The sequence below is a fragment of the Macaca nemestrina genome, chromosome 8 (assembly GCF_043159975.1).
Source record: "Macaca nemestrina isolate mMacNem1 chromosome 8, mMacNem.hap1, whole genome shotgun sequence".
Taxonomy (NCBI): Eukaryota; Metazoa; Chordata; class Mammalia; order Primates; family Cercopithecidae; genus Macaca; species Macaca nemestrina.
The window spans coordinates 129,085,664-129,111,012 of NC_092132.1; the positions used below are offsets into that span (position 1 = coordinate 129,085,664).

Sequence of the window (25,349 nt, forward strand, 5' to 3'; positions counted from 1 at the left end):
ATTATTATTATAATAAAATGTTTTATTTTGGGAGACTCTTGCAGTCTAGTTTTTGGGATACTTACTTTCAAATTAGCTCTAGCTAGAAACACAACAAACAATGAAATACATCAGTCCATGCTTTTCCCCGGAGTGACCCACAGCAGCTGACCAGTGCGGGGCATGTTTTTCCCTTTTGCACTGCACCTGGGAAAAGTCATTTCACAAAAGACCTGCCAGAACACCAGGGGTGTCTGGGGGTGTGGGGTGAAGAGGCCGGCCGCTCAGGAAATGCTTTCCCTCCCCTACCTCCCACAGCGAGAGAACACGGGTCGGCAGCTGCTAACACACTGTTGCCCATCTGGAAAAGAAATGAGTTTCTTCCCTCCTCCTAATGGCCTGGGAGACCACCATCAGGTTTCTTACCCGTAGGAAAGAAGGGAAGCCCTGTCCATAGTATCCAACAGCAAAGTACTCAGGCTGAGGCCTCATTGCTTTAATGATGTTCTCATAAAACGAGGCCCTTTTTTTCTGGAAAACAAAACCAGACATTCCAAGGGGAGGTTATAAGGACACAGTTAGGGGGAGAAAAAAGTCAGACCTTGTTTTGTTGTTTCCCATGTAACGCAGAGCAATGAAAGGTCTTTGAAAAACACCCTATTGGGCAGAAAAGGATTATCCTGTTCTCAGATCACAGGTTTTGGACCTGGGCTCCATGAATGGACACTGGAGGGCTGTGACTCCCTGAGGGTGTATGCAGAAGTGTGTGCACATTTGCATTCTTCTGCGTAACGGGGCACTGTGCAACTTTTTCAGCAGTTTCTCAAAGTGGGCTCAGGACCTATAAAAGGTTAAAAAGTGCATTCTGAGATTCACAGAAGGTGGCTGCACTTAACCAGACACCCATGGGAGAAGATAAAGGACCTTCCAAGGCCAGGCGCAGAGGCTCATGCCTATAATCCTTGCACATTGGGAGGCGCAGGTGGGAGGATTGCCTGAGGCTAGGAGTTTGAGCCCAGCCTGGGCGAAGTAGTGAGACCCCATCTCTACAAAAAATTTAAAAATGAGCCAGCAGCTGAGGCAGGAAGATGTTTTGAGCCCAGGAGTTCGAGGCTGCAGTAAGCTATGACTGCACCATTGCACTCCAGCCTGGGTGACAGAGTGAGACCCTGTTGTGAAAAAATAATAAAAATAAAGAACATTTTTAAAAAGAAGGACTGTGCAGTTCATGCAGTGGTTTCGATGAAAGTGTCTGGTAAGTTATAAGTACCCAGAAGGTGGTGGTGATGCTCTGTTTTTCAGTATCTGCTACCACCTCTATCTTTAATTCTTCACAAGATGAGAGGCTTCCCAGCTTTGGCTCACAAGGTCAGCCTTAAAGTAAGCAAAATAGCCAGCCAGATGTGGGCAGCTGTGAACAATGACCTGAACCCCCTTCCCCCACAATAGTTAGCGTGCCATTTATCTAGGTGACAGTCTCATCAAAATACTATTTTCTTAGACCAGTAGGTAACATGTTACATTACTAATATTTCAGCTCAGTTCAGTTGATGAAATTATTATTATTACTATTTTTTGAGACAGGATCTCACTCTGTTGCCCAGGCTGGAGTGCAGTAGCATGATTACAGCTCACTGCAGCCTTGACCTCCCAGGCTCAGGTGATCATCTCACTTCAGCCTCCCAAAAGTAGCTGAGACTAGAGGAACATGCCACCACACCCAGCTAATTTTTTGTATTTTTTGTAGAGATGGTGTCTTACTATGTTGCTCAGACTGGTCTGGAAGTCCTGGGCTCAAACAATCCAACTACCTTGGCCTCCCAAAGTTCTGGGATTACAGGCATGAGCCACCGGGCTCAGTCCAGTTCATGAAATTAATACATGAGTTTTTTGCATGTGAAGCCAGGAGCTGGTATAGTACACCGGTAGACTTTTTACAAAGTGATCTTGACACCCAGCTCCTCAAATAATGATCATTTCATGACTATGGGTGACCTGATCTTTTCTAACTCCTCTACTAAAAATTATTAAATTTAATATTGTGGTTGCCTAGCATCAGGTATTCAGAATGGTGGCCGCCTACCATGGAGCATTCAGAATGGTGGCTGCCTTGTATCGGGCATTCAGAAGACTGGCTGTCTACCACTGGGCATTTGGAATGGTGGCTGCCTACTGCTGGGGCATTTAGAATGGTGGTTGCCTCCACTGGGCATTCGGAATGGTGGCTGCCTCCGCTGGGCATTCGGAATGGTGGCTGCCTCCGCTGGGCATTCGGAATGGTGGCTGCCTCCACTGGGCATTCGGAATGGTGGCTGCCTCCACTGGGCATTCGGAATGGTGCTGCCTCCCCTGGGCATTTGGAATGGTGCTGCCTCCCCTGGGCATTTGGAATGGTGCTGCCTCCCCTGGGCATTTAGAATGGTGGTTGCCTCCACTGGGCATTCGGAATGGTGGCTGCCTAACACTGGGCATTCAGAATGGTTGCTGCCTCCACTGGGCATTCGGAATGGTGGCTGCCTCCCCTGGGCATTCGGAATGGTGGTTGCCTCCACTGGGCATTCAGAATGGTGGTTGCCTCCACTGGGCATTCGGAATGGTGGCTGCCTAACACTGGGCATTTGGAATGGTGGCTGCCTCCACTGGACATTCGGAATGGTGGCTGCCTCCACTGGACATTCGGAATAGTGGCTGCCTCCACTGGGCATTCGGAATGGTGGCTGCCTCCACTGGGCATTCGGAATGGTTGCTGCCTCCACTGGGCATTCGGAATGGTGCTGCCTCCCCTGGGCATTTGGAATGGTGCTGCCTCCCCTGGGCATTTGGAATGGTGCTGCCTCCCCTGGGCATTTAGAATGGTGGTTACCTCCACTGGGCATTCAGAATGGTGGCTGCCTAACACTGGGCATTCGGAATGGTTGCTGCCTCCACTGGGCATTCGGAATGGTGGCTGCCTCCTCTGGGCATTTGGAATGGTGGCTGCCTCCACTGGACATTCGGAATGGTGGCTGCCTCCACTGGGCATTCGGAATGGTGGCTGCCTCCACTGGGCATTCGGAATGGTTGCTGCCTCCACTGGGCATTCGGAATGGTGCTGCCTCCCCTGGGCATTTGGAATGGTGCTCCCTCCCCTGGGCATTTGGAATGGTGCTGCCTCCCCTGGGCATTTAGAATGGTGGTTGCCTCCACTGGGCATTCGGAATGGTGGCTGCCTAACACTGGGCATTCAGAATGGTTGCTGCCTCCACTGGGCATTCGGAATGGTGGCTGCCTAACACTGGGCATTTGGAATGGTGGCTGCCTCCACTGGGCATTAGGAATGGTTGCTGCCCAACACTGGGCATTTAGAATGGTGCTGCCTCCACTGGGCATTTGGAATGGTGGCTGCCTAACACTGGGCATTCATTTTTGTTTTGCTTTACTGATGTCTGGGAATATGGAGGGTCCACATAAAGAAAAATGGCTTCAGGAAGAATGAGAGAGCTGCAGACAGAGATCTGGAGGGATGTGGAAGCCGAGTCACTATTATCTGAAACTCGATATTCCACCACACTGTCGAGGCAACCCCACTCCACTTCCAGAGGTGTCCTGAACCTTCTCTGAAGGATACTTTCTAGAAATATTGATGAGAACTTTTGGACTACATCTTTTTTCATTCTCATTTCAAGCAAAGCTGACTTTTCCATTGTAAAAAAACACCATTCATCCTGACTTTCAACTTACAGAAACATTTTCATGAGCACTAATTTTAGCATCCCTGTCAGAGGCCTAACATATTTTGACCCAGACTCACCAGGAGGTTGCCAAGGCCCTCGTAGTCAAATACTTTGCTTTCGTAAGTCTCGGCCAACTCTTTGCTCAGTTTGATGGCCTTCTCCCACATCTTCAGAAAAAGGAAAGTAGGGTTAAAAGTGAAGAACAAGGCAGTCATTGATCTGGTGGCAAAAGCCACTGGCGAGTCACTGGGAAAGAGCAGGTGGTCCGGGGCATTGAGTCTCGGTAGATATTCCTCACTCGCTTTATACTTTGCATCAATGAAACCTTTATTTCCTGACATCATAGATAGTGTGTATTGGCAGCTTTGCCAGGGGCATCTACTGTAGTTCTGTTTGCAAGGACATTAAGAATAAGTACCATGTGTCCCCCAAAAAAGCAATAACGCGTTTAACAGGCAAAGCACCCACAGCACTTGAAAGTAGAGAGGAGGCAGTGCCAGCCTAGGTTTGGAGAGCATGCAAGTCTTGTTGAAAAGGGAAAGGAAGTTTCCATGGTACTTTGGTTCTGAAATGTGTTTGTGTGTGTGTGTGTGTGTGTGTGTGTGTGTGTAGGGGTATGTTTGTGTTTGTATGTGTGTATGGGTGTGTGTACGGGAGTGTGTGGGTGTAGTTATGTTGTTTGTGGAGATGGAAAAAGGCTAACAGTACTGTTGTGTGGAATTTGGCAAACTGTGTTTCCATGCAGGGCACTGATTTCCCTACTTAGTGGATGAGTTTTAGGAAATGCCTCCGAGCATGTATAAAGATGTAAGTTGCAGGCTAACGCATGTCCTCCGTGTCTGAGGCTAGCAGCCCAGATTGAGCCTTCTAATCCCTTTGGTATCTCATGAGCTGTCTCTTAGACGGATACTATTCAACTCGCAGCATCCGGTCGCCTCCTGCTTCATTCCTGTTCACAAGGTGCTACGTTCCATCGTTTCTGGCTGCTGAAGGAATGTGTGCAGAGCCCACAAGCCATTGTGAAACGCTTCAAAATTAAATCTTTTAAAATCACTGTTTGCAAAATGTGTTCCCCTCTGAAATCTCACAATTCATGCATACGCAAGGAAAGAATAAAGAGTAGCTGTGAGTTACTGTTGTATATTAAATCATGTACCTGGTCTTGGTCCTGAGTTCCAGCGAGGGAGCTCCTAAACCCTTAGAATTTCTCAAGTAATAAAAGTGTCTTTGCCGTTCCTGGTGTCCCCACCCCAGGATCACACCCAAATCTATGCTAATGAGGTGACTCAGGGCGGTCTCCTAGTCTCAGGATGGGGTCTGCCATGCCAGAAGTACTAACCATGTGACTAGAAGGTGAGGACCGTGAGCCACCTGATATCAGCCTGACCTCCAGGCAAAAAAAGGAGGCTAAAGGTCAAGTTCATCATGTAGTTAATGATTCATTCAATCCTGCCTGTATAATGAAACCCCACAGTGGCTCACGCCTGTAATCTCAGCACCTTGGGAGGCCAAGGCAGGAGGAACACTGGAGCCCAGGAGTTCTAGGTTCTAAACCAGGCTGGGCAACTGGTGAGACCCCATATCTACCAAGAAAAAAAAAAAGAAAGAAACCCCAATAAAAACTCTGTACACCCATGGCTTGGGTGAGCTTCCTGATTGAGGAACACACTGATCTGCTGGGCAGGTGTCGCAGGTTCACAGGGGGAAGACACAGAAACCTCGTGCTTGGGACTCTCCCAGACTGTTCCCTATGGGTCCTCTCATTTGGCTGGCCTCAGTTTACATCCTTCCTGATGAAACTGGAATTGTTAAATACAGCACTTCACTGTGTTCTGTTGGTTGTTCTAGCAGACTATGAAACCCGAGGGGGCAGTGGAAGCCCCCCAGATGTAGAGCCAGTTGCCCAGAACTATGAATGGACTGGGGAACCCCAAACTTGCAGAAGGCATCTGAAGTGGGGGCAGTCTCGTTGGAGACGGTGCCCTGAACCTGGGTAGTCGGTGCTAACTCCAGGTGGTGAGCATCAGAATCGTACTGCGATACTGCGGTCATTTTCCTCTTTCCCCTGGTACAAAAACAATCCAATACTCACTTTGCCTTTGTCAAAATACGATATGATTTCTTGATACAGCTTCTCTTTAAGCTCTTGCTGGGTATAAACATAGTAACTGTCCCTCTGAAGTAAATGAGGCACACAGGGCTTGTCAGACCACTGAAAAGGAAGAAAAGCAACACACGGTTAATACAACAAATATTCAGCCCTCTAACATCAAGAAAATAGTGCATATATATTTGACTCATTGATTTTGTATTTTAGATTATGTATGAAACACAAAAGTTACATATACACACATGTACACATGCCAGCTCCAAAACAAGTATCATGCCAAATGGATGAGCACCCACAGCATTCCCCTAAAATGCCAGCGACAAAGCAAGGTCGCTAACCGACATGACTGTCGCAGTACTGGGGCATCATTAACTCAGTCAGATAGAAGGAACAAATTAGGAGTCTAAAAACGAATAGGAAGAGGTAAAACTATCACAATTTCCAAACATTATGGCTGTATTCCTCACAAGGCAAGGCAGTTGACTAAGAAACTGCGACACGCAGTAAGAGAATTAAGTTACACAGCAGGAAAACCAATTAATATACTTGGAATAAAACAGATTTCAGATACATGGAGACTAAATATACAGAAGATAATAGAAGAATGGAACCAAACAAAAATAAGTCCAAAAAGAACATTTCTAAGAGTGAACATTACAAGGAATATGCAAGACTTATATGCAGAAAACTTTCACACACCATTGAAGGGCACAAACACAGACTCGAACAAATGGAAAGTCATACCATGCTTTTGGATAAGAAAATTCTATTTCATTAACATGTAAATTCTCACTAAATTAATTTTTAAATTTCATCTTTCCAAAGTCCATATGGAAAAATAAACAAAAAGGAATAGGTAGGAAAACTCTGAAAAAGAAGAGCAATCAAGAGTAACTACCAGGTCATAAAACATACTATCAAGAATTAATAATTAATACAGTATGGTATTGGTACATGAACAGACAGAGACCCACGTAAAAGCATATACAATCTAGAAAGAGATTCCCTGCCCCCAAAATAAGAATTTAGTAATAAAGATGGGGTCTTATATCAATAAGCAAAATGTGAACTATACTTAACAGCATCTCTATTGAATAGCAATCTGGGTGGAAAAAAGCTGCATTCATACCTCATACCTTATAGCAGGATAGGAGAGTTTAACTTACTGAGTTGCTCAAATGAAGAGACCTACAGTTACAGACACTCAGGATTTCTTTGTGATCATCCAATGGCAAAATCTACAGTCAACAAGCCTCACTTTCTCAGCTACATACAATAAGTTTTTTTGTTTTTTGTTTTTTTTTGGAGACAGAGTCTTGCTCTATCACCCAGGCTGGAATACAGTGGTGCCATCTCAGCATACTGGAAACCTCCGCCTTGCAGTTCAAGCAATTCTCCTGCCTCAGCCTCCTAAGTAGCTGGGACTACAGGCATACGCCACTACACCCTGCTAAGTTTTTGTATTTTTAGTAGAGACGGGGTTTCACCATGTTAGCCAGGCTGTTCTCGAACTCCTGACCTCAAGTGATCTGCTGCCCTCAGCTTCCCAAAGACCTGGGATTACAGGCGTGAGCCACCACACCTGGCCCATTATACAATAAGCTTTTTAATGCCCTAAACTTAAATATGAATTGTGAATTTCCTTTGGGAAGTGATGAAGCATAGGAATCCTGTTTTTAATTCATATCTTAGGACAATGCACTTATATTACTTTAGTATAAAATTAAAAGAATATTAATAACTGGGAACAAGACTGGAGACAGAGACACTATACTATGTCTCATAGAAGACAGAGTACTTCTATGGTACTATATTCACTTATAACTCATCTTTCTGTGGTTTTCTGCAGTTTTACAAATTCTTTTATGTATTCATCAATGTGTGTTTTATTGCTTTAATTAGAGTGTCAATTACCAAAGGTTCATAAGTCATGCTTTGCTTTCTAAAGATTTTTAAATAAAAGATAACTGACATTTTCCCATACTTGATGTCCAACAGGAGGCTGCTGTCATGCTCAAGGTGTGACATGCTGATGGGATGGACCAAGGTGCTGGCCAGGGATATAAAGAAAAGTGGATTGGCCAGCATGGTGGCTCACACTTGTAATCCTAGTACTCTGGGAGGCTGAAGCGGGAGGATTGCTTGAGCCCAGGAGTTCAAGACCAGCCTGGGCAACATAGCAAGATCTCATCTCTTAAAAAAAAAAAAAAAAAAAAGAAAGAAAAAATAAAAAGAAAAGTGGATAGGTTAGGGGCATTTTCTGAACAGAGGGGCCACATCTCTTGCTTGTGGAGAACATGGGAGGTGGTGAGTAAAAGAGAAGAATCGAAGATGACTATGAGGTTGCCTGAGTAACTAAATGGATGGGAATGTTATTAGTAACATGGTAATAAAATGAGGTAGGATGGGTTGGGGAGGAGCAAAGAGTGAGAAATAAAGCTTCCTGTTACTGCCTTGTTCAGTTTGAGCTGCGTATTAGCCAATCAAAGTTTGTATGTAAATCCAAAGTTAGAGGAGCTGCTCAGGGCCAGAAATAATTACTTGGGACTCATAGCATATAGATGTATTTATATCTAAGCCACAACATACATTTATTTACGGAGAGAATAAAAATAGCAGAGTACTTCTATGGTACTATATTCACTTATAACTCATCTTTCTGTGGTTTTCTGAAGTTTAAAAAATTTTTTTAATGTATTCATCAATGTGTGTTTTATTGCTTTAATTAGAGTGTCAATTACCAAAGGTTCATAAGTCATGCTCTGCTTTCTAAAGACTTTTAAATAAAAGATAACTGACATTTTCCCATACTTGATGTACAAATTAGTTGTGCCTATTTAGAAAGAATTTTTAAAAACTTATATAAAAGGACATCCCTGGAATAAGGTTCTTTCCCATCAAAATCATAAAACGTATAGAATTTAGTCTGAAAGGACGGTATACTCCACCCTGTTCAAACAAGCTCTCTGAGCCATTCACCTGCAGAAGCTCAGCGTGCAAGAGAAGGGTGTAGGCAGCTTCTGTGTAGTTCTCACAGTCTCGGTGCAAATCTCGAAGCTTGTACAGATATCTGGCAAGAAGGGGAGAAAGGAAGCATCTTGTCACTCGAGAGTTTTGTAGGTTTTTTAAGTTTTGTTTTGAGACAGGGTCTTGCTATGTTGGCCAGGCTGGAGTGTGCAGTGGTCCGATCATGGCTCACTGCAGCCTTGAGCTCCAGGGCTCAAGTGATCCACCCACCTCAGCCTCCTGAGTAGCTGGCATGTGCCACCAAGCCCGGCTAATTTTCATTGTGTTTTGTAGAGACAGGGTTTTTCTATGCTGCCCAGGCTCAAGTTGATATAGTGTTCAGATCATTCCATAACCAGACCCCAGCCTGCTTCCCTGCGTGACTCCCCCTTCCCCACTACTGTACAGAAGCTATTCCTTCCTCTTGAGCCAAGGAGTCGGTTCCTCCTCATTTCTTTAATACACTGCGCACCTCCTGCCTCCGTGTTTCTCCGACTCCATCTAGACTAGTTTCTCTTCCGTCTTTAAGGTAGTGCTGTTTAATGTTTTTAAATTTTAGGTCTTGGACCCCTCTGGGAAGCTAATGAAAGCTATAGAATCTCTCCCCAAGAACATGCATGTTGGTTATGTACAAGTTTGTTTCATGTTCAGAGATTCGCTAAGACTCTTGCATGGGTTTTCCTGCCTCTCCCTATACAGCCTCTCCTGCCCACCCAGGATAGAATTTGTCTATCCCTCCCCTGATCCCTGACATGACCTCACGTAGGCACTCCTTCCTGTCATACTTATTCATGTCTCTGTCTAAAGAGTTTGTCAGTTCAGGGTGAATGGAGCATATCATGTACTTTTAGGGGTCTCTCAAAGCAGCAAACACGGTGTTGGGCATCGTATTTGTTTACTGAAGAAATCAATCACAAAGCCATGAAATAAATAGCAGAAGCAAGAAATTTCCTTCAACTTACCTTATGTATATGTCCTCTCTCTTCTTTTCTTTATAAAAGTTCTGCCAGGAAAAAAAAAAAAAAAAAAAAAAGGATCACAGAATCCCAATATAAATCAAGAGCTATTGACAAGCTCACCACAAAAATAGCCAAACCACTGTTGCTGCTTTTCAACAGTTTCACTTTTCCAAAGTGTTCGCTGTTTCCCTTTAACAAATATCCCCATAAGAAAAGGCGATATTTATCCTCAGGACGCAAAGGCACAAGAATGATATAAAGGACTTTGGGAACTCAGCGGGGAAGGTTACAGGTGGGTGAGGGATAAAAGACTACATTTTGGGTACGGTGCTCGGGTGACGGGTGCTCTAAAATCTCAGAAATCATCACTAAAGAACTTCTCTGGGCGGGCACGGTGGCTCATGCCTGTAATCCTGACACTTTGGGAGGCTGAGGCGGGTGGATCACGAGGTCAGGAGATTGAGACCATCCCGGCCAACATGGTGAAAGTCCCGTCTCTACTAAAAATGCAAAAATTAGCTGGGCATGCTGGCACGTGCCTGTAATTCCAGCCTGTAATTCCTGACTCGGGTGGCTGAGTCAGGAGAATTGCTTGAACCCGGGAGGCGGAGGTTGCCAGTGAGCCGAGATCCTACCACTGCACTCCAGCCTGGCAACAGAGCGAGACTCCGTCTCAAAAACAAACAAACAAACAAACAAACACACAAACAGAAACTTATCCATGTAACCAGAAACCCCCTGTACCCCCAAAACCTACTGAAACAAAAATTAAAACAATCAAAAGCACACCAAATTTATCCTCAGGGTCTGTGGCTGCTGGTACCTGGGAGCTGAGCCAGCCATTCCAATTAGACTCAGGAAGACACCAGCTCCACAAAGGTGCCCGGGGTGCCTCTGTGTTTGTGGGATCCACCTAGAGCTAAGCTGTAGGGTGCAGGGGCAGCCTGAGTCCCCTCCCATCACCCCAGGGGCATGTCACATACCAGCACATTCACAGTGCAGCTCATACGGTTCTCCTTGCTCTCATCGTGCATGATGATGGTTCTATAGTCCAGCAGGTTCTCTAAGAGGCTGCTGACCAGGAGGGCAAAGACCTCCCCAGAGCTGGAGAGGTATTTGTGTTTCCGGCAATGTTCTAGGAGCCTGGAGGGGCGGAGGGAGAGACAAAAGCCCAGGTTCCATGCTGTCATTCCAGCAGCACTGACCGGCACTGACCAGGGTCTCAGCAGTGGTTGGCATAGGATTTGACGACACAGAATGTCAGTGTTAGATATTAAGTGACAGAGTTAAGCCGACACACACACCTCATGCAACACCTTCCTATCCTGTGACCTTCATTTATGCTGCGCTTCTCTGTGGACTCAAGTTCCAGTTTTCTTTAGGACTCAGCTCAAGTCCTACCATCACTTAGAATCCCAGCCCGCAATGTCCTTCTTTCAATGTCTGTTTTTGTTTGTGTTTTATTCAGTCAACAAACCCTTGCTCAAAAGGTTTGTGCTGTGTGAGGACTGTAATCTAGTTGCATGAGACCATTTTTCCTATGTCTCTATTCTCCCTAAGGCCTGGCACTCAGGGCATCCTCTGAACATTCTGGAATGCCTCGTATGGATGCCCAGCCTAGAGGAACCTGGAAACCTAGTACACCTCCTGCAATGCGGCTCTTTAGATAAAAGTCCTAGCTTCAGATAAAAATGCAGAGTTGTAAAGAAGCAAACTGAGGCTAAACTTTCAGTCTAAATCCTGTCCCTTTGGTCACACATAGAGCGAAGTTCTAGGGCTCATTAGATTAGAAAATTAAAAGAAAATCTGGGAAAAGAGGGAGAGGGAAAGAGAAAGAAATGGGTCCAAAACATTAGTCCAGATTTAGGGTTATTCTTGGGCACTGGAGACCTAGGTATCCATATTTTTTCTGAGTTAGTGAACTAGGAAGAATGAAGAAAACAAAGTAAGATCCTTATGTAAAAAAAATCAGCTGCAGGATTAAAAAAAAGTAGCATATCACGTGTAAATATTTTGTGTATATGTGCATAACTTCACTTAATTCCACAAAAGATCAGAATTGCAAAAGATATAAACTGGGAGGTTTGAAGTTCAAATGGAGAGACTTAATGGAAACAGGATAAAAACACCAACAAAAGGACCTATCGCCATTAAAAACAAAATAAGAAAGGCTTCTAGTCCTTTAAAATACAGACTATTTATCAACTCAATTCCATTTCTAAGTATTCAGAGTGCTGGTTCCTTAGGGAATCTTCAAAAAAGAAAACAGTTGGGAGCACTGTCCTCAAACACAGACTCTCATCCACAAAACTCCCACAAAACAGGTGAACAACAAAGTGACCCAGGCAAGCACTCAGCTGGAGACGCAGTTGGTCAATACTAGAAAAGTTCAGGGAACATGAGAAAGCAATGGTCTAGAGTAGTTACAACGTGAATGAAGGGCAGGCCTGCAAATAATAATAATAATAATAGGCCAGACGTGGTGACTCACGCCTGTAATCCCAGCCCATTAGGAAGCCAAGGCTGGAGGAATGCTTGAGGCCAAGAGTTCTAGACCAGCCTGGGCAACAAAGCAAGACCCCATCTCTACAAAAATAAAAATGAAAGCCAGCTGGGCATGGTGGTGCAAGCCTACAGTCCTAGCTACTAGGGAGGCTGAAGTGGGAGGATCACTTAAAGCAAAATTTTCAGACCAGCCTTGGCAACACGGCAAGACCCCATTTCTACACAAATAAAAATAAGAAACAGCTGGGCATGGCGACATATGCCTGTAGTCCTAGTACTTCGGAGTCTGAAGTGGGAGGACTGCTTGAGCCCAGGAGTTCCAGGCTTTAGTGAGCTATCATTGTACCACTGTACTCCAGCCTGGGCAACAGAGAGAGACTCTATCTCTTAAAAACAAACAAACACCAAAAACAAATTGTAATAACAACCACCACAAACACTAGAGCAGCCAATATTTATTAGGCTTGAACTCTGCAACAGATGCTATGTTAGCATATCATCTCCTGTAATCCTCATAATGATATCAAAAAATAGATGCTATTCTTGGAGAGGGAAAAAAAATGAGGTGTTGGATAAGCAGAATTGCTGGAATAAAGCCAAACTCTTAATATGTGGTGAAAACAGGGTTTGACGCTCAATCTCTCACTGAGGCCAACACCTATGTGTTTTTTAAATAATCACTTTTCCATTCTCCATTACTCCACATGTGCCAAGGAGGATGACAAGGGCAAGAGGGTTATAGGTGAGTGTGGCGGTGGAGGAAGAAGGGACAGTGGTGATAATGGGAGCCCAGACAGAGGTACAGATGTGTTGAATGGGGTGGATGACAGGACAGGAAAAAGACCAACCTGGCTGGAGATAGAACTGCTTTGGTTTTATGTCCTTTATGGGGCATAAGGTATTTTTTACATACACAGCAGACCTTGAAATATTTTTTCCTTTAAATTGTTGCTTTGCAGTTATAATTAGAAGTGCTAACACTTTTGCTGAAGTTCAAAAATTCAAACACTGGGCAAAATGCCACCGCTCTGTGCACCTCCTCCTTGCCTCCATCTGCTGTGTTCTCTAGGGCCAGGCTGGCCAGGAAAATACCGGCATTTGACTCCCACCAGATAAACAATGTCAGCTGTGGACAGTATATACCCCATAACCACACTGAAGACCACAGTGGGGGTGGCCCTGGTGACTCTGAGACTACTCAATTGCTCTATCAGTGCAACAGGACCCCTGTTTTTCTCTATTACTAAATGACACCACTGACTTAAGGTTTTGCTCCTGAAATACTCACAGTTTTTCCAGAAGAACCTTGTATTGTTCGTCTCCTCTGCCCCCTTCTACCTCCTGGTCCAGCTTTGTGATCAGCTCATTCTCAAACTGAAAGTAGACGTAGAATTTCATAGGAAAATGCTGCATCCTTAGAAGAAGACATGGCCAACCTTTCTAGACTTGGCCAACCCATTCATTGAGTTGTGAACTGTTTTCAGCACAGACAGGGAGGATCACAGAGGGTCACTCATAAACTGTGCACCAAGGCCCTATTAAAATGTTCTAACACAGTCTCATGTCACTTTGTCCTTTGCATTACATTTGATTAAAAAAATATTATCCCAAACATTGCTTTCTGTTACAACTATGCATATAAAAATAGAATAATAATTTTCGTTTTTCTATTTTACTTTAGTTTCATGCCCAAGTCTCCGCAGTGAGATTTGCTTTTGCAGAGGTTCATAGCTGCAAAATCATCCTTTCAATATTAATACACTTTGTAGATAAGAAAACAGAGGCATAGAGAAGACACATCAGGAAAATGATGTTCTCAAAGCTATAGAGTAATGGATTAGAACTTAATCCATTACATTGCTTTCAGCTGTACTATAATAGATAGGTTTTAAAATTCAATTCACCACATTATTCTCTGGGCTATACTCAAACAGCCAGAATTAAAATGCATGAAGTTAACTTTATTTAATTATCTACAGACAGGGTGTTGCCTTAGGAAAGACATGTAGCAAAAATATCTCTTTCAGGCTCTGGGTTGCAATGTCTGACTCTATCTCTAATTGCCTTATAAAATGAAATCTAAAGTGAACTTTCAGATCAACGTGGACTTGCATTATTTAGGTTACTGCTTCTCTACATAGAAAGAAATGACTAATGAGTTGACTATATGTCCATTTACTAATACTACATGGTCTACCACTTCTTACCATATGGAAATTGCCATTTCCACTGAAATTGAACTCACACTGCATCATATCAAAGAAAATGGGGATTGTGGCTTTCCGGAGCTCTACTTCGGGGGTCAGAGTGACCTCCAGAATGGGACCCACCATGGATGGGATGAATTTGATTTTATGGGGACCTGAAATGAAAGTGAATGAAGATATTAAAAAACTATTTCACTGAAAGTAAAGTGTTACAATCTTCCTCCACAAGGCCCATAAGAAAAGGTTTATGTGGGTAAATCAACTCAATTCAGAAGTGAGTGACTCAATATTATATTCTGATAACATGTGGATGCCAGAGTAAAAGACAATTCATTGTCAATGAAACCCACAAATCAACTTTCACTTCCAGACACACAGACAAATACATCTCAGGGTTATGTGGATCAAAATAAAAAAAGAATTCATCACGGCATGCTTGTCACTCAGAAGTTGTGATCAGGCCTGTTCAAGGCTAGACACTCACCCAGGTTATACCACATGTCCCGGATTCTAAAGCCGATTTCCTTTCTCATGTCCCCATATCTAGGAAGAAGATCATAAACCAGAAGGAGGATTTGCAGTGGAAATGAATTGCATAAACACAATAAGAAGGAAAGTAAAAACAGTCTGTGCCCCTCTAGGTCACTCTTAAGGCCCAGCCTTAAGAGATGAGGTTCACACCTAAACAAGCCCCCAAAAGGAATGAGGCACACAGAGGCCAGGGGACCCTGACAGCATGAAAAGCCAAATGGAAACACTGAAAAATAACTAAGATGAGATTAACAAACTCACTTCAGGGAGAATAATGAGGCACAGACAAAGCCAAACAAAACACGGCAAACACTGATGAAAAGGAAGGTGAATGAAGTATGATTATACAGTACTGTGACTGATGTCTAACAGGCAGACTAAATACTTATATACTTTATAGACTGATATTTGGGTAATATACATCCATTCCAGTATGTTCTTCAAGTATTCACATTGGAATGCTCTACACCATGTACTCTCAATGGGAGTGATATTGCCCACAAAGGGATAAAAATTGGTCCTTGGGAGCAAAAAATGCTTTGCTGTTTTTCTATATATAGAGGCAGTTTTTGAGGGAGGAACCAGAAGTAGAAGGACACTAAATAGTTTTCCTAGATATCACAGATATCCCAACAAAGGGAACAGAACTAAAATTTCGAAGTCTTCAAATAATACATTCCTCAAGTTATTTTTTAACAACACGGTCTTTGGATTTCTAGTCTCTCAATGAAATGCAATGCTTCCCTAAATCTCTTATCACTTCTGCACATAATTCCATTTTGAATTCCAGGCCAGGAATCTGGAGGGCATTTTAATGCAATGTTTGAGTCCTGGCTTTCTCTGCTGAAACGGCAGGGAAGGAGTGTGCTTTGTGAAGCACTATGAGTGACTCTTCATAGTGGTTCATGGTACTCATAGTACTTCACAAAGTACTATGCCTGCAATTTGGGGAAGCTGCCAGCAGAGGCGCAGCTGTTCTTGGGGATGGGCATGCTGATAGTCAAAGTCCGTCTCTAGGTACAGATTTGATAAAAAGCATGGGATGACTGATAGGGAGATGGTTGGGCCTTAAGAAAAGAGTGCTGAACCTGGGGGAATGTGAGGCCTATTAAGTAATTAGTTGAAGATCTACCTCACTAACAACATGGGCAGCCACTAAATAGTAATTTCTGTGATACCTAAAATACTGCTCTCAATATAAACAAATGGAAGAAGCCCCTTCCCGATCTTAACTTTAAAAGGACACTTACTTTTTAACAATTTTGTTGCGCTTGGCTTGTGAGAAGGTTTCAAGCTGAAGGAACTCATGGGTGAGAAATGCTACTGCCAAATGGAAGTAATTGTTCCAGAGCTGTTCAAAAGTAATTGTGTGGGTAAAAGGAAATGAAAAATAACATTAATAAGGGTCATAATAAAACAATGTCACATGGTAAAGTCATTAACCAGGGATTAATGAAAGAACAAAATACACTCTACAAGATTTCTTTTTCTTGGGTGTTGATTATTCAATTCTAAGTTTTGAGACCTAATGTTAAGCTTTTTAAAAAAATTTAAACTATTATATTTTTCTTTACTCCTGGGATAAAGGAAAGCTGCTGCCAAGAAGTACATCTATTTATAGTACGTAGTTTGGCACTATGTTTCAAAAGCCCTACAAGTTTGCAAAACTTTTGAACTAGTAAACACTTTTAGGACTTTATCCTGATGAAATAACCACGAATTTCTTTTTCTTTTTCTTTTTTTTTTGTAGCTGGAGCCTCGCTCTGTCGCCCAGGCTGGAGTGCAGTGTGCAATCCCAGTTCACTGCAACCTCCACCTCCCAAGTGTTCTGCCTCAGCCTCCCGAGTATCTGGGATTACAGGTGTGCACCACCATGCCTGGCTAATTTTTGTATGGTTAGTAGAGATGAGGTTTTGCCATGTTGGCCAGACTGGTCTTCAACTCCTGACCTCAGGTGATCTGCCCGCCTTGGCCTCCCAAAGTGCTGGGACTATAGGCATGAGCCACTGTGCCTGACCAACCATGAATATTTTTAAAAATTTAAAGCAAGGAAGTCCATCACAGTGTTATTTAATATAATAGAAAATGGAAACAATCTAAATGTTCATAAGAAGAATTTGGTTAAATATATCATGGACCAGGCATAGAAAAGATGGTATTCAGTCATTAAAAATAAGAAAATATTCAACATTATTGAAAAAATCATAGATCATTGAAAAAGGAAAATAGATTAACAGGGTACCAAAGAACGGCACAGCTTAATTCCATTTTGGCAAATATACATATACATACATACAATATATATTCATCTATATGCATATGCATCTCTGTGTGTGTATGTGTGTATACTTTCCTCTACTTACGAGTTTCAACTTTTAAAGTTCTGAGGCAGGAAAACGGGGCCTGGAGGCAGGGCACTGAAGGCCAATTCACACTGATTTCCTAGAACTGAATCAAAAGGAAAACTCCAGCTCTCCACACCCAAGTAACAAAAGGATCAGAGGCTACCCCTTTGCACTGTGTGGCAGAAGAAAAATTCAAAGTACCTCTGATTGGTCCCCTCCTGCAACTGGTGGGAGGGTCAAACTGGTCACAGGCTACTCCTTCATTTGCATAGGGTGTAACCAAGTAACCAATGGGAAACTTCTAGAGGGTATTTAAACGCCGGAAAATTCTGTAACCAGTGCTCTTGAGCCGCTTGCTTGAGCCCGCTCCCACTCTGTGGAGTGTACTTTCATTTCAATAAATCTGGCTTTTATTGCTTCATTCTTTCATTGCTTTGTTTGTGCATTTTGTTCAAAACACCAAGAACCCGGACAATTTGTAGTCAAGGACCTCCACTGATAACAGTTCCACAGACACACACAAAGACAAAGAACACAGAAAGCACATCACCCAAAAATGCAGAGTACCCTGGAAGGTGAGCTCCACGAGAGCAAGGAACTTATCTGCCTTCACCAGGGAAATATCCCTGTGCCCTGTACATATAAGAACTCTAACATTTGCTAAATGGATGAATGGACACATGAATGAATGAATGAATGAATGAATGAATGAATGAAGATAGAGTTAGTGATCATCCGTTTTGCAACTCCTTTGGACTTTCAACAAACTGTGCATAAGAACCGTTCTTTAGAACCAAACTCATTTGTAGGTAGGAGAGTTACCTGTGTGCTTATTTGTAGCCATGTGTGTCTACGTGCATTTGTGTAAATATACAAAGGGTCAACTCCAAATGTTTACAGTGACAAGGAGGACTATTTGTATTTTTGATCTTCTACTATTACTCTTTAAGACTTTTTTTTTTTTTTTTAACAGATGTTACCTTTATAGAAAAAAGAAACAACCCGTATTTTATTGTGTTTGGAGGACAGTGTGACAGGCATATGTGCTTTAGGAAATGAAAAAACACAGGAAAACCTTTTTCATGTGAAAATGGTGAAATCTGAGGAGACACTTTCCAAATTCATATAGTTCTCTTGCCATGGCCAAGAATTCCAGAAGCATGTAGGTGAGTCACATGCCTACCTGAAGTTCAAAGCTTGCCTGATCCATGAAGAATCTTGTGAGAACTTCAGCAAACTGATTTATAGCACGGAGAAAAACCCTGGGGAAGGAAAATACCAGGTAAAGAAGGCAACTGTATGTCCTTTGAAACTTTTCCCCAACTATGTTAAAAACTAAACCAAACCAAACCTGAACTTGGCATCTTAAGACCTCACAATCTAACAGTGTCCTTGTAGACCAACAGCACAATGCCATCCACAGACGGGGCACAGGAGCTCAGTTTACAGAACAAGAAGAGCCACTCAAGGCCACATCCCAATTTAGGTAACTGAAGGTAGATCTGAGACTGCAAACCAGGACTCTTAAGCCTCAGAGCAGGGTAATATAGACTCTATTATGATGCTTCTGTTTAAGCTTAGGGTTTCTGGAGAAATTTTTTTAAATCTAATCTGTACATAGCAGGGAAGGCTTCTGCTAATCAGATATTAGGGTAGAATTACTCAGAATTGGATATCCTGTAGAGTTAACAATAATGCTTACAATAATGGGTTGCTTTATTTATCTCATTAAATTCTAACACTTTTAACATAATATATATTCAGTTCATTTCACTTTTGTTCAACAAGTATCTGTTGTGGGCCAGCAATTGCAAGGCACAGGCTCAGGTCTGTGTTGAAAGACACAGTGTCTGATCTTAAGAAATTTACAGCTTGGTAGGGGAAATTAACAACATGTACATCTATTATCTAATATAGAATCTGAAAACAATTCTATGAGGTTTGACTGGGGTATGGAAAATCAAGGAAGAAGAGAGGACATCCAGCTCAGAAAGGCTTTGTCTGGAGGTGACTCTTGAGAAGAACCTTATGGAACGGCTGGAACGCTGACAGCTGGAGGTTATGGGGAAGGCACTGCTGGTGGAAGACTGGTGTCAGGCAGAGCAGACCATGTATGCAGGGACTGGGCAGAGGCCAGTTTGGTTGGAGTACAGGTAGCATACACAGGGAAGTAGCAGAAGGGACTAGTTAGTTTGGCACTGTGTATCAAAAGTCCTGTAATTTCGCCAAACTTTTGAACTAGTAAATTATTTTAGGAGTGTATCCTGATAAGGCCGGGCGCGGTGGCTCAAGCCTGTAATCCCAGCACTTTGGGAGGCCGAGACGGGCGGATCACGAGGTCAGGAGATCGAGACCATACTGGCTAATATGGTGAAACCCCGTCTCTACTAAAAAATACAAAACACTAGCCGGGCGAGGTGGCGGGCACCTGTAGTCCCAGCTACTCGGGAGGCTGAGGCAGGAGAATGGCGTAAACCCGGGAGGACGAGCTTGCAGTGAGCTGAGATCCAGCCACTGCACTCCAGCCTGGGCGACGGAGCGAGACTCCGTCAAAAAAAAAAAAAAAAAAAAAAAAAAAAAAAAAAAAAAAAGGAGTGTATCCTGATAAAATAACCATGGATATCTGTAAATATGTAAAGCAAGGAAGGCCATCACAGTGCTATTTCACATAATAGAAAATGGAAAGAATCTAAATGTTCATAAGAAGAATCTGGTTAAACACATCACGGACAGATCATAGAACAGACAGTATCAGGTGAACCCTGAATGTCAGGATGACACAGGCCATGTGGAGCCACGGAAAGGTGCAGTGGAGAGTTGAGGATGACAATTACCGTGACAGCACTGAAGAGACAATGCTAGAGAAGGGAGTAGAGAGCCCGAGGTGGAGCAAAGGCAATTACCCTGGGAAAATCAAGATCATGAGCACATAAATTAGGACCTCTGGAGCAGGAAGATTCTCACTTTACAGATGACGGATTTGAGGCAAAGGGATTGAAAGACACTTCCCAAAGTTCACACAGCAGCCTCAGGTATTCCGACAAATGCCTCAGGGCAAGCCATCGGCTGTCTCACCTGTTCTGAGTCATATTCATCACCATCCAATCTTTGGCATAGACATTTTTTCCAATCAGGTCCTTGAACATGATAAAAGTTTCCATGAGGAAGTCCTGCGGAGAACAGAGGAGTGGTTGGGGGAAAACTGGGTTACATTCATAGTCTTTATTCTGGCGTGTACACAAGCAGAACCACAACCTCAGAACAGGATGTTCCTAGTGCCACAGTAACAGCCCATCTTTCAATGGTTTTAGGAATAACAAAGCATTCTTGCAGCTAGCTATGATGTGATTTGATTTTTATATTGTAGGACCCTATAAGGAAGATGAGGACAAAAAGAATCATCCACATTTTACAAATGGTACAACTGAGACTGAGAAAAACTAAAGGACTCGCTTAAGCGCACTGAAAGTAGGAAGGAGGGTTGGGTGTGGTGGCTTACACCTGTAATCTCAGCACTTTGGGAGGCTGAGGTGGGCAGATCATGAGGTCAGGAGTTTAAGACCAGCCTGGCCAACTTGGCGAAATCCCATCTCTACTAAAAATACAAAAATTTGCCGGGCTTGGTGGCGTATGCCTGTAGTGCCAGCTACTTAGGAGGCTGAGGCAGGAGTACTGTTTGAACCAGGGAGGCAGAGGTTGCAGTGAGCTGAGATTGTGCCATTGCACTCCAGCCTGCATAGGAGAGTGAGACTCCGTCTCAAAAAAAAAAAAAAAAAAAAAGAAAAAGAAAAAAAGAAAATGGGAAGGAGAAGAGTCGGGTGAGAACTTGGGGCTTTGGACCCCAAGTTTGTAATCCTTATCTCTTTTGTCCTCCGCTACCACAGGTTGTCAGAATGTGTCTCATGCACTTAAACATAATTCACCAACAATTGTGGGGAAATGGATACTTTTAATAGAGTTCAGTTCAATTCTCCTTTATTATGGTCAGAACAGGACACAGTGATACACACGCAGAATCACGATTCTTCCTGTGCCAGGGACGTTATCATGTGCAGCCTGGAAGAAGGGTCCTAAACGGTCCTTGAAAAGGGACCATAGCAGTGGCTGGTGATGACTAATAACTAATCACTTAAGCATACAGAGCTCTTCTGCTCCAAAGGGGGCTGTGAGCAAAAACTAATTCAAAAATAGAACAATCAGAGTTGAAATCAAAGTTAAAATGTTTTGAAGGCATTTTTATTAGTTAGCTAAATTTAGACCTTTTCCACTGTGATTCCTGAAAGTCCTGTCCAGTTTCTCTGGCACTAACCTACACAGTCCCGCCTGGACACTTGTCTGTTGTGCAGTAGTAAGAACACAGTATGTGAGAGGCAGGAGGAGGTCCAGGTCCTATTGCTAACCATATTTTTCTGAGACGCTGGTCAAGCTGGGTAACTTCCTATACTTTGGATGCTGGACGGCATGGGGCATGACTCTCTCTGGCCAGCAAGTGTGTGTGTGCAACTGTGGATTTTCCCCTGGTTTTATGGCGAGTTAGACGTACCCACCCTCAATTCTGAAATCCTAGACGTAGTTAATGAATTCAAATTCGTTTCATCATATATTTATTTACTTATTTATTTTGAGATGGAGTCTTGCTTTGTCGCCTGGGCTGGAGTGCAGTGGCACAATCTCAACTCACTGCAACCTCCACCTCATGGTTTCAAGCGATTCTGCTGCCTCAGTCACCCCAATAGCTGAGATTACAGGTGTCTGCCACCACCCTTGGCTAATTTATTTTATTTTATTTTTAGTAGAGATGGGGTTTTACCACGTGGGCCAGGCTGGTCTCGAACTCCTGACTTCCAGCCAGTGATCCACCTGCCTCGGCCTCCCAAAGTGCTGAGACTACAGGCATGAGTCACCACATCTGGCCTCATAATATATTTTAAGCACTTCCACCAATTTATTAGCCATTCTGTTAACTTTTCTTTTAAATCCATAAGAATTCATGGTTTGTGAAGCAAGGATTCAATTTAGATACTTGTTATTTGCTTCAGATACAGACTTTCCATTTAACTCCTGGAAATCTAAATTAATGAGATAGCATGATAAAGGAAACTCACAAGGAATCCCAAAGCCTGGTTTTATCCACCACTTCCCAAGGGCCTTCATGCGGTTCACTCAGAAGGCAGCGTGAGGGACTGAAAGGCCACTGGGAAGCAAAGGCCTAGCTGTGCACCATAACTTGGCCCCTGGGGACTATATTCAGGCAAGTTCCCTCATTTCTCCAGGCCTTAGTTCCCTTGTGGGGATAATGATCCTCTTTTAATTACATAATATAGCTGGAGGAGCTCACCATCATGCTGGTAAACAGGAGGTATGCCCCTTTTTTTCTTACTTAACAAAGGAGCCAAATTGTCAGGGTTTGATTTTAAAACTTCCCTATTCCGCCTGCTTTCTAAAGGAAATTTGCAACAAAAATCCCTAAAATTTTTATTGTTAATTTAACTTTATATAGCAATAATAATACGATGATTGTCACAAACAGCTAGTCCTCATAGGCATTAGCTACATGCCAACCTGCACGAAGCTGGGTATTTCCCACACATGGAGCCAAGCAACACTTAATTAACCCTCAAGGTGGGTACTGTCTTGCAGATGAGGAAACTGAAGCTCAGTGAGGTTCAACAGCTTGCCCCAAATTGCATCCAAGGAAGTGGAATGGTCAGAATTCAAACTCAGAGCTGGGTGTTCTAAAGCCAGTGCTAAAGCAGGTGCTATGCCACCTGCCTGTAGAGGACACATGTCTACCTTTGGCCTTCCCCCTCCCCTCCTCTCCTCTCATCCTGGTCCTCTTGTGCCTGGTCTCCACAGGCACATCTACGTATTGCTATGGTTCCTATGCCATGCTGCCTGCCACGATGTGGCCCAAGCAGAGGCTCATGGAGACCTTCAGCTCAAGCCATGTGGTCTAACATGGATTTGAGAGTCCACCATTGGGCCAACGAATAATAACAAACAGCACTTTCCCTCCAATTCCTTGTATGTTTGTCCATCATGTGGGCATGGCAGAAAGGTGGGTAGTGGGCATGGCAGAAGGGTGGGTAATGGGCAAGGAAGGAGCTGGGAATCCATGGGGGCAATGGCCTCCTACTCAGCATGACAGATGCAGAAAGTGGAAAATCTAGAACAAAGAGACTGGAATATGCACAGATGATGGGAAAGTATCCAAAGACTAGTGTCAACATGACACCAGTGTGCTAATCCAGCGGCACATCCTGTCCACTGCTCTGCAAAGTCTAACAACACCTTCATGGACATCTGAAAGGCCACTAACAATCCCCTGAAGGGAAGGTACAGTGAAGCCACAGCCAGAGGCCTAACTCAGCCTCTTAGGTGAGTGCTTCATAGCAACTATAAGAACAATTTTCCTGCTTAAAACAATAGAGAACAAAATATTTTCATCTGAAGATAACTTACAAATGCTGTAAAGCAGGAGTCCCCAACCTTTTTGGCACCAGGTTTCAGGAAAGACAATTTTCCCATGAATGGGGGCAGGAATGGTTTTGGGATGAAACTGTTCCACCTCAGATCATCAGGCACTGGTGAGATTCACATAAGGAGCGGGCAACCCAGATTCCTCGCATGTGCAGTTCACAACAGGATTCAGCTCCTATGAGAGTCTAATGCCTCTGCTGATCTGACAGGAGCTCAGGAGTTAAATGCTCACTGGCCCGCTGCTCACTTCCTGCTGTGCAGCCAGGTTCCTAAAAGGCCATGGACAGGTTGTAAAGGGCAGGGATTACCTCTTTTTGTTGCCCTCTCCAAAATGATGGTATCAACCACGTCTTAGGAGACTTTGCACACCCCTGCCTTCTAAAATCCTTGCCATGACATGAGTAGTTACTGTACCACGTATGAAATCCTGTTTTCAGAGCAAAAAACATCTCCCAAATATTGCTAAATAAGGACTCTCTCTAAATCCAAGAAAGATTAAGGTGTGCGATAACCTCTTGGTATATGTGTTGTACTCTTTTTCAAATCCTATCAAAGAGAGAAAGTAGGAATTAGCTCTCTCCTTTCTGTAACCACTGTGGACAGCCACACAGCACTGGAGGTGGGTGGGAAGAGAAGCCTGGACTCCTGATGTGCAGCTTCAGCCACTTTTTTAAACCAAATATAAGAAGTCTTCAGGTTACCAGGACCAGTAAAGGCAACTTACAATGATGTCTTGTCTGGTTTTGAAAGTGCTGATGTAGTGGCTATAGTGGCTGTCGTCCATTTGCTGCAGGATGGCAATCATGCAAGCCACAAAACTCCCCTGGAAGGAAAAGGAAAGCACAAATCCAAGACTCCTTAGACCACCAACTGACAAAAACACGATGTGAGCCCCATGAACTTGGCTTTTTCCACCCAACGAGCCATGCAGGTAACCCACCACACTGGAAACACGCTGCATTCTACAGGTCCAAAGGCCACGTGCTTTGCAGTTTCTGCTTCAAACTACCTCCTTCCAGGTATGAGTGAAGGACTCCCATTAATAGCTATGAAGTGTGGAATCCTATAGACGGGACACCTCAATGAGATTACCAGTGAAGATGTAATAACTTGTGGGGCTTTGGGTTTCTTGTTGAGACAGAGCTGTAGCATAGAATTCCATGGAGAAATGTCCGAAATACTTAGATTAGTTAAACAAATCTTAACGGGGAGGAAGGCTAGCAGGAAAAGCGGTGGCAACACCAAGCATGGAGGAAAGGAGGGCAAGGGATGATGATGAAAACTCCCTGCTAGAATACCTGTGATATGGTTTGGCTGTGTCCCCACCCAAATCTCATCTTGAATTGTAGTTCCCATTATCCCCATGTGTTGTGGGAGGTAATTTAATGGTGGGAACAGTTACACTCATGCTAGTCTCGTGATAGTGAGTTCTCACGAGATCTGATGGTTTTACAAGAGGGTTTTCCCCCTTTTGCTTGGCATTTCTGGCTGCTGCCTTGTGAAGAAGGATACGT

At 43.5% G+C, this 25,349-nt stretch overlaps 1 protein-coding gene across 4 annotated transcripts in view; it reads right to left on the reverse strand.

Moving 5' to 3' along the window:
- The window catches only part of LOC105482043 (dedicator of cytokinesis 5), a 232,257-nt gene that overhangs the window by 32,673 nt on the left and 174,235 nt on the right, over window positions 1-25,349 (reverse strand). For all 4 annotated transcript variants that reach the window (XM_071068478.1, XM_071068477.1, XM_071068476.1 and 1 more), the window contains 13 exons: window positions 24,560-24,658; window positions 20,431-20,525; window positions 18,539-18,617; window positions 16,261-16,361; window positions 14,964-15,022; window positions 14,480-14,634; window positions 13,561-13,646; window positions 10,751-10,910; window positions 9,771-9,811; window positions 8,782-8,872; window positions 5,785-5,904; window positions 3,770-3,859; window positions 406-510 (listed from right to left, as the gene is read on the reverse strand). In XM_071068478.1, the coding sequence (XP_070924579.1) occupies window positions 406-510; window positions 3,770-3,859; window positions 5,785-5,904; window positions 8,782-8,872; window positions 9,771-9,811; window positions 10,751-10,910; window positions 13,561-13,646; window positions 14,480-14,634; window positions 14,964-15,022; window positions 16,261-16,361; window positions 18,539-18,617; window positions 20,431-20,525; window positions 24,560-24,658 (1,281 nt within the window). The remainder of the gene's footprint in view (window positions 1-405; window positions 511-3,769; window positions 3,860-5,784; window positions 5,905-8,781; window positions 8,873-9,770; window positions 9,812-10,750; window positions 10,911-13,560; window positions 13,647-14,479; window positions 14,635-14,963; window positions 15,023-16,260; window positions 16,362-18,538; window positions 18,618-20,430; window positions 20,526-24,559; window positions 24,659-25,349) is intronic.